The sequence below is a fragment of the Stenella coeruleoalba genome, assembly GCF_951394435.1.
Source record: "Stenella coeruleoalba genome assembly, chromosome: 2".
Lineage (NCBI taxonomy): Eukaryota > Metazoa > Chordata > Mammalia > Artiodactyla > Delphinidae > Stenella > Stenella coeruleoalba.
Window position 1 is genome coordinate 122,287,565 of NC_137147.1, and position 9,886 is coordinate 122,297,450.

Sequence of the window (9,886 nt, forward strand, 5' to 3'; positions counted from 1 at the left end):
ATTAAAATGGCTATACAAAAATTCACCAATTTTGATAAGTTTTTTTAAATGCATGCTGATATGACAGCTGTCACAATACAATCTAACAAAATTGTTTCAAATGAAGTTAAAGCCAACTAAGTGCTACTAGAGCCATCTTATGGAAAAAACTGAATGAACCTTTTCACCAACCCAATACAAAAAGGTGACCATGAAAGCAGCCAGAAGGGAAAGACACATCCTCCCAATAGGACAGCTTCGTTGACAGCTGCCTTCTCAACAGCAACTATGGAAGCCAGGAGACAATGGAAGAACATTTTTAAAGTGCGAAAGGAAAATAACTTTCACCCTCCATTCAGCAGAACTAACTTCCAACAATGCAGGTGAAATAAAAAACATTTTAGAAAAACAAAACCTGAGTTTACTACCAACAGATCCTCCCTAAAGTTATTTCTAAAGGATGCCTATTATCAAGGGAAAGGAAATTGACCTCAAGAGGAAGTCAGTCAAGAAGGAATAGGAGGGACTTCCTTCATGGCTCAGTGGTTAAGAATCTGCCTGCCAATGCAGGGGACATGGGTTCGAGCCCTGGTCCGGGAAGATCCCACATGCCACGGAGCAACTAAGCCCGTGTGCCACAACTACTGAGCCCGCGTACCTAGAGCCTGTGCTCCACAACAAAGAGAAGCCACCGTAACTGAGAAGCCCACACACCGCAACAAAGAGTAGCCCCCACTTGCTGCAACTAAAGAAAGCCCACACGCAGCAATGAAGACCCAACACAGCCAAAAATTAAATAAATAAATTTATATTAAAAAAAAAAGAAGAAGAAGGAATGGGAGCAAAGAAAATGAGAAACATTTGGATAAAACCCAAGCCAATGCTGACCATACAAAACAAAAACTTCTAATTTAAGGAGGTTTAAAAAAAAAATAATAACAGAACTAAGGTGCTACATAACACATAGCACAGAAATTGGGAAGGAAGTAATCTGAGTGAAGGCATTTCAAGGCCCTTATATGATTCCAGAGAAAGTTTAAAACTGATTAATTTCAGAATTAATTAGAATTAACATGCACATTAAAATGTCAAACCCCTAAGAGAATAGAAATATAGATATTAAATTTCAAAATAGGAGAGAGAAAAAAATGGAATTAGAGCCAGGGTGGGGAAAATCTCAATTTAAAAAAAGGCAAGAAATGAAAACAAGATGATCTGTCAATATTCATATTTAATTCTTATGATTAAAAACATATTTGTCAAATTTCACAATTTGTATGGAACCACAAAAGACCCCGAAGAGCCAAACCAATCTTGAGACAGAAAAACAGAGCAGGAGGAATCAGGCTCCCTGACTTCAGACTATACTACAAAGCTACAGTAATCGAGACAGTATGGTACTGGCACAAAAACAGAAATATAGATCAATGGAACAGGATAGAAAGCTCAGAGATAAACCCACACACATATGGTCATCTTATCTTTGATGAAGGAGGCAAGAATATACAATGGAGAAAAGACAGCTTCTTCAATAAGTGGTGCTGGGAAAACTAGACAGCTACATGGAAAAGAATGAAATTAGAACACCTGCTAACACCATACACAAAAATAAACTCAAAATGGATTAAAGACCTAAATGTAAGTCCAGACACTATAAAACTCTTAGAGGAAAACATAGGCAGAACACTCCATGACATAAATCACAGTAAGATCTTTTTTGACCCACCTCCTAGACAAATGAAAATAAAAACAAAAATAAAGAAATGGAACCTAATGAAACTTAAAAGCTTTTGCACAGCAAAGGAAACCATAAACAAGACAAAAAGAATGGGAGAAACCTCAGAATGGGAGAAAATATTTGCCAAAGAAGCAACAGACAAAGGATTAATCTCCAAAATACACAAGCAGCTCATGCAGCTCAATATCAAAAAAAGCAAACAACCCAATCCAAAATTGGGTGGAAGACCTAAACAGACATTTCTCCAAAGAAGATATACAGATTGCCAACAAACACATGAAAGGATGCTCAACATCACTAATCATTAGAGAAATGCAAATCAAAACTACAATGAGGTATCACCTCACACCAGTCAGAATGGCCATCATCAAAAAATCTACAAACAGGGCTTCCCTGGTGGCACAGTGGTTGAGAGTCTGCCTGACGATGCAGGGGACACAGGTCCATGCCCCAGTCTGGGAGGATCCCACATGCCACGGAGCGGCTGGGCCCGTGAGCCATGGCCGCTGAGCCTGTGCGTCCGGAGCCTGTGCTCCGCAACAGGAGAGGTCACAACAGTGAGAGGCCTGCGTACCGAAAAAAAAAAAAAAAAATCTACAAACAATAAATGCTGGAGAGGGTGTGGAGAAGAGGGAACCCTCTTGCACTGTTGGTGGGAATGTAAATTGATATAGCCGCTATAGAGAACAGTATGGAGATTCCTTAAAAAACTAAAAGTAGAACTACCATACGAGCCAGCAATTCCACTACTGGGCATATACCCTGAGAAAACCATAATTCAAAAAGAGGCATGCACCACAATGTTCATTGCAGCTCTATTTACAATAGCCAGGACATGGAAGCAAACTAAGTGTCCATCGACAGATGAATGGATAAAGAAGATGTTCATTGCAGCTCTATTTATAATAGCCACAATGTTCATTGCAGCTCAATTTATAATAGCCAGGACATGGAAGCAACCTAAGTGTCCATCGACAGATGAATGGATAAAGATGTGGCACATATATACAATGGAATATTACTCAGCCATAAAAAGAAATGAAATTGAGTTATTTGTAGTGAGGTGGATGGACCTAGAGTCTGTCATACAGAGTGAAGTAAGTCAGAAAGAGAAAAACAAATGCCGTATGCTAACACATATATATGGAATCTAAAATTTAAAAAAAAAAAACATGGCTCTGAAGAACCTAGGGGCAGGACAGGAATAAAAATGCAGACATAGAGAATGGGCTTGAGGACAGGGGGAGGCGGAAGGGTAAACTGTGACGAAGTGAGAGAGAGGCATGGACATATATACACTACCAAATGTAAAATAGATAGCTAGTGGGAAGCAGCCGCATAGCACAGGGAGATCAGCTCGGTGCTTTGTGTCCACCTAGAGGGGTGGGATAGGGAGCGTGGGAGGGAGAACGCAAGAGGGAGGAGGTATGGAGATATATGTATATATATATAGCTGATTCACTTTGTTATACAGCAGAAACTAACACACCATTGTAAAGCAATTATACTCCAGTAAAGATGTTAAAAAATATATATATTCGCCAACAAGTAACTAGACTATGCTTTTGCACAAGGACAGATTTTTATTAGTGTATTGACCAAGCATTTTTGAATATCTTATTAATATTTTTACTCAGTTATCATGTATTCTGAAGAAACACAGAGCAATTCTTTTCCTTCTGCATAGCTTACAAAAATGTTTTTCCAGGACGTTCTAATAGACCAAACATGGGCAACACACATGCATTAAAGAAATCATTTGCTGGAAAACATAGGTCAAAATGAACAACTGAGTATAATTCACTGCTTGAGCCTATATGCCTCGCCCCACATACATACACTCACCAAGCCTGGTCCACTAAGCAGCATTTCACAGAGCACAGTGGGCGGTGAGACAGCACTGTGAGCAGAAGTCTCTGCAATGATGGCATCCCCACAACTTTGACTTCTCAAGCACTTATCACTGAATGAAACACTCAGGGACTCCAATTAGGGGTTATTTCAGCAAAATGCACTGAGTAAATGAATACAGCTTTCTCTGTCAGTGGAACTTGCGAGTAGTGGTTAGAGACTCGGTTTCCAAGAAAAACACATTTGTCTTAATTTCTGCAAGACAAGGAAACCAAGCAGTCTAGGAGGGTTTGGGCCTTGGGAGCCCCCAACACACACATGGACAGAACCTTCCCCTCTGCCCTCCCCAGGAGCCCCCAGCCCTCAGCCTCAGGCCATTCCCAGTGGCCTCCGTGGCTGCCCAGATTCGGAGGAGCAAAGAAGCATCGAAATGATTCTGTGCCTCAACAGATAATAGGCACTGGTTTAAGCAGGAAGCGAAGCCACTGCCTGGGCACAGGGAATGCAAAGGGTCTGCCGCGAAAGGGTTCCGAGTGGTCCAAAGAATCAGGGAGAGAGACATGCCCGGATTTCGGCAGACAGTGGCCTTTATGTACACATGCCGTGTGTCCCACCCCCACTGAAGGTTGCTGATCGTCGGCCTTGGAAAAGGAAACACCCACAACAGAGGATGGGTGCACTAAAAGGCATGGAATTTGTAAACCACAGCTGTTACATCCTAACAAACGTTATTCAAAGGCCCTGGACCTTCAGTTGCTACTGACAGTCACTTAACCCCCACAATAACCCTGACTTTAAAAGTCACGGGACACCAGGGGCATCTGACCAACAAGTGTGCTTGAATTGTGTCCTAAAATTGCTTTCTATACCACACAACACAAAAGAAAACACAGCTCTTTTCTATAATCCTCTGTTTGGAATTTCCCAGAGCTGAGCTACAAATAAGAATGTCATCAGAGGAGCCAGGAGCCAGCTGCTGTCAGGAACCCAGCTAAGGCCAGTCAGCCGGTCACCAGACTAGGGTTTCAAAGGTCAGAAAGACAACACTTCAGTGCCCACTGCCTTCCCACTGCCCAGCCCGAGTCCTGGACGCCTGGTCATTCACTCCATCCTGCCAGGCCACGGCAGAAGCCAGAGGTCAGGACAGCAGCCATCTCTGGCCTGGCCTAGTATAGCAGAGATCCCTGTTTAATACAGACATAATACACCCCTTGATGTCTAGAGATGGGGGTGAACAACGACCATCTATAGGATGGATTCCATTATACGGCAAAGAATCACAACCAACAGACAGGGGACATACAAAATGTCCAGGCCATTAGGAGGACTCACTGCGGACCAGGCCTTCCCAAGAAGAGTGGGACCCCTAGAAAGACATTTCCCAGGGGATGGGCTGACCAGGGGCACTCAACCCCAGGGGTGGCAGGCCAGCTTGAATCACCCCACATCCTAAAACACACAATCTGTAAAATCCTCCCAGCAACCCTTCCTGTAGCCAGGGAACCAACAAAGGTCTTCACCAGCACCTGAAAGGAAATGATTCCTCCATCCAAAGCTCACAGGGCTCTGACCATGTGCCAGCGGCAAGCAGGGCACTAGGACAGAAACATCAGTAAGGGTCCTGCCCTCAGTAGGATTACAGTCTGGTTACAGTGACAGGAAGTAACTGACAAACTTCATGGCCGAGTGGAGTTTTAGAGACCATCTTATCCTTTCCCCCCCTCCTGATGAAGGAATGGAGACTCACCTAGGGCACAAAAGCACTTAGTGACAGGAGTCCCAGTGCCCAGCCCAGCCCTCTGTCATAACCCCAGTGAGGCCCTGCCCCTCAGGAACTGAGATTCCTCCAAGTTGCCAGGTCCCTGTTCCTCTAAAAGGACACTTCTACACCTTGAACTAGAGAAGATGCAAAATGACTGATGAATATTTGATTTTTTTTTTTTGAAGTGTTATATTAACATGAGGTCATCTCTGAGGAGCTAGCTCATGGATTATCACGTTCCTGAGCCTCCATTTCGGTTTGGGGCAGGGGGAAGGGGGGCAGACATCACCCTCATTTTAAGTCCCTTTCTCTGAGGAGTCAGACCACCACCACCAATCACCCCCCAATTGAAATCCCAGCACTACCACTTACTAGCCAGGTGACCTTAGGCAAGTGACTATATCTCTGTGCCTCAGCTTCCTCACCAGTAAAATGGGATAATAATAGTATCTACATTTACTATTTACTATGAGGATCAATTAAGGTAACGCTTAGAAAGGGTTTAGAGCAATACTCGGCAGGCAGAAAAGTGCTCCTAAGGGTTAGTTTACTAAAAGTGTCTTCAAGTCTCCTCCACCAAAAACGCAAGGGAAAAGCCACCTCCCCACACTCATATCACCACCTCAAGCTCAGCCTTCTCCCTCTTCTTGTCCCTGAAACATCAGCTATGCTTGACCCCCTTCAGGGTCATGTGACATGCCGACCCCCTTCCCTGCTGGCCTCTCCCTCTCCCTGACCCTCCTTCTGAGCCCATGCAGTCAGCACCTGCCTAGGCCTCCCTCAGCCCCAGGCCCTGCCCCCATGGGCTTTTTTCTTTTCAGTCTCTCCTCCTTGGGTCTCAACATCAGGTTCTCAGAGCTTCTCCCTCCCTGAGCCTTCGGGCTGTGCCCTCAGCTCCTCCCCACCTCCCATCTCCCAGGAGATGCCCGTGCCACGCCTCCAACTGCTGTGCTCCTCCCACTTGGCAACAGGGGTCCCCAACAGGGCCCCAAAAGGGCCAGCACTGGCCTTTCTAGATTCCTCCTCTGCTCCAGCGTCAGTGTTTCTGACTAACTCTTCAGTGTCTCCAACGGGAAGCTACTGAAACATTCTGAAGTCACCGTGTTTAGACTGCATCATGTATTCCCCCTCCCAGAATCAGTTTCTTTAGTGGCATCACCACTGTCCCAACCCAAGCTTTGGAGTCATCCGGATTTTCCTCCTTGCTTGCTAGCTTTCCTGTCTATAAAGCTCTGCTTGTATTACCACTGCAAACTGTCTGGCACCTAACTTTTCAAAACTGGAACACTAAACTGACTGCCTAAATGGAGATCATAAAACAGGTAATTCTCACAGACGCTTTCATTTGCTGTGTAAACAGAAGGGGTGTGCAAAATAAAGGGCCTTCTCTGAGTCTACTCAAAATTTCACAAGGGGCCCAGCAGTCCGCTCTGATGAACACAAGGTCTCATCTAATCCTTATGCGGCAGGTCAAGACCTTATTTTATAGATGAGGGAACTTCAAGGTAAAGGATGAGAGGAGTAACAGAACTGGGTCGTGTCTGACTTTCTTCTTCCTTTCTACTATACTCCAAGCTGAAATGACAGCAACTGATGGTCTGGTGGAACCTAAGACGGTCTTCAGTATCAGGGAAATTAAAAATACATACAGACTCAGAGAGAGAGAGAGAGAGAGAGAGAGGGAGAGAGAGGGAGAGAGAATGTGTGTGTGGCCCTGGGGTATGTTTTGAATTATTGAGGGTACCCCTGCCCAGACACACCAATATTGAGGAACCTCATCTAGATACAGAGGCAACTCCCACGGGAATGTCATGTGCCCTTTCCCTACCTTTTAGTGCTAGAACTAAGTGGGGACCGGGACACAGCCTTACCTGAAAGCACAATTCTCAGTTTCATGCTTCCTTGCTCAAAGAAAAAGGATTCCCACGTATGCATGGTTGGCTGAAGCCCTTTTTGGAAATGGGCTATCAAAGCTCAGGCATCGATTCAGCTATGTAAAACTCCCATCCATTAGGATCTAGCACATGTGGAAATGATTAATGTGCAACTGCTGTGTGTCATCTGGGCCATCAGCAACCATGAAAGCCACAGCAAACGCCGACATAAATACAGGAAAATCCTGAAACCGTTTAGGCCAACTACACTTTTCCAGAAGATGAAATTACCATTACTTTTCCCATTAAAACAGTAAAGCTGGGTAGAATAAGCACAGCTCTAAGGCACTAGCTGGGAGGAACTTTCTGACTCATGGTACCACTCGGAGGGGGAGGGGAAGGGAGAAAGCTAAACTGAGCAGCTTTGTGTGCAGACCAGCTAAGTGTTTAAAATATATGAGATATTTCTGTACAGTAAGTCCCGAAGTGGGCAAAGTCTTCTCCGTTTTGCAGGTGAGGAAGGTGATAGCAAAAGAGCAGGTCACTTTTTCTTCTTGCCCAAGTTCTCAAACAATAAACTGGCAACAGCACTCACTATTAACCAACTTTCCAGAAAGGACCACAGAAAAATAAAAAACGAAATAGTACTTCTCCCTCTAAAACTAGAGACAAAACCCTTTCTCAATCTCTAGACCAATGAAAACTTTGACAAGGAATTTAAGTAATTCATACAAGTGACAGTGGCCACCTTCTCTCCTTAACTCCCTCACTTGAAATCGGGAAAAACAACTAAAAGTCACAGTTTTTGAATGCAGGTCACAATAACAAGTAATCCACCGCCGTTGGCTTCTAATAAAAGGCAGAGGAGCCTCTGTAAGATTGAGTTTTTCCTTAGAGATGAGTGGTGGGAGAAAGTGGCCAATCTGCGGTTTGACTGCACGTGGGCGCAGGGCTCTAGCGAGGGTCGGACTGGACATGAGCACCCAGCCAAGGGGCCCTACGTGCCGCGGGTCCCCGGGGGAACAAAGGAAAGATGCAGGAGAGAAAGAGTCACTTCTCGGCATCAAACGCCCCTATGCTTGCTCCCATCCAAATACTCCTTCCTTTGCAGGACTGCTGGAAACTCTTTCGGGGATCTGTCCCACGTGCTTTCAAATTCAGAAGTCTCACGGTTTCGCCCGGTTCTCCGGAGAGGGGGCAGGCATGGGACGCGAGGGAGGAGGCGGGCTCCCGGGCGCGCCCGCAAATCCAGGCTCCCCTGCTGGCCTGCAGGGCCCGGGGCGGCACGCCCGCCGCGCACCAGGCCAGGGGCCAGAACTGGCAGTCCCCGAACAGGGGCAACAGGGGCACCCGCCGTCCCCCGAGCTGCTTTACCGAACCCTCCCCACCGTGCGCTTCCCATTTCACAGACAAGACCACCAAGGCTAAGGGAAGGCAAGGAGTTCGCCAGGCCAGGCCATCGGGTCCCGGCTGCTGGGGGTCCTAGGGACGGCCGGGAGGGCAGTGACGGAGACCCCTCGGGGGTTGCCCCTCCCGGGGGTGGTCTCGCCCCTGACATCCAGGGCCGCCCACTATCTCGTTCCCTGGCGGCAACAGGTGCGCGGCTCGTGGCGCCAATTCCGGGGAAAGTTTCCCTGGCCGCGGCGCGCTGTTTACAGTCTCGTTTTGCAGCGCGGGGGCCCGGACCGTTCAGGCCAGCCCAGCCATTGAAACCCGACACGTGGGGTGGGGCCCGCGCGGCAGACCGCGAGGGAAGCGGGCAGGCTCCGGGCCGGCCTGGCCGCAGCTACCCTTACCTGCTGCCCTGCCCGCGGCCTCCGCCTCCATGCTCCCGCTTTCTGGGCGCCCAGCCCCGCCCCGCCCCCTCTGCCCCGCCCGCTGCCCCGCCCCGCCCCGGCCCCTCCTCCAGGAATGCCCCCGCTCCAGCACCGCGGCTGCCCGGCCTGCGCCCCGATGTTTTCCCTACGCCCCCTCCCCCGCCCCCAGCGCCGGGGCCACCGCCCTGCGGTCGTAGCTAGCGACCCCTGCTCCCTGCAGACAGTTTCCAAAGCGAGCTCATCACTTCCGATGAGTAGTTAGTGAGTAGTTAGTATTTCTCTTACTACTCCTGTTGGAAGAGAAGCCGTTCGCAGCCCCACGCCCTCGCCAGCGCCCCTCGGCCTGGCACCCCACTCTCTACGCCCCTTCCCACTTCCTGTTATTTCTGTTTCTATGGGCAAGAATCGCTTGTATTATCCCTTTTCGAAAACGTATACAGTTGAAAACTAGCTCAAAGACAACGAATGGCCCCCATAACGCAGGGCCCCCAGTAATCTTTTCTGCCCATTTTTTCAGTCTTTTCAGTTTTTTTCCTAACAACTGCAAAGTGCTTTTTCTGATAACTAATACCTTTTTTTAATTAAATGTTCAAGCTTTTACTCACTTGAAGTAGCAAAATTCAATGAGAAGCAATTGTTTCTCTACCATTTCTTTTGGGCCTGTTTGAAGGTGTTTTTTACAGGGGAGAGGGGGAGCAGGGGTAGTTTTAAAATGCCAATGGCCTTGGAACCCAAAGGCCTGTCAGCTGGCACCTACCCTCTTTGGTTGGCAGCTCTGAAGTTTGCCCTTCTGGACCGGCTCCCTCAGAGCTGCATCCTCAGCCCTTCTGACCCTCTGCCCCCAGGATGGGTGTAGAATTCATTT

At 47.4% G+C, this 9,886-nt stretch overlaps 1 protein-coding gene across 3 annotated transcripts in view; it reads right to left on the reverse strand.

The window, feature by feature from the left end:
• LOC307181710 (protein FAM169B-like) overlaps nucleotides 1–9,038 on the reverse strand; it is an 84,675-nt gene extending 75,637 nt beyond the window's left edge. For 2 of the 3 annotated variants that reach the window (XM_079912443.1, XM_079912442.1), the window contains exon 1: nucleotides 9,001–9,032. In XM_079912443.1, the coding sequence (XP_079768569.1) occupies nucleotides 9,001–9,031 (31 nt within the window). In that variant the 5' untranslated portion in view covers nucleotide 9,032. Of the gene's footprint in view, nucleotides 1–9,000 lie in introns of all 3 variants that reach the window. The other variant, XM_079912444.1, reaches the window with a different exon arrangement.
• Nucleotides 9,039–9,886: the final 848 nt, after the last annotated feature.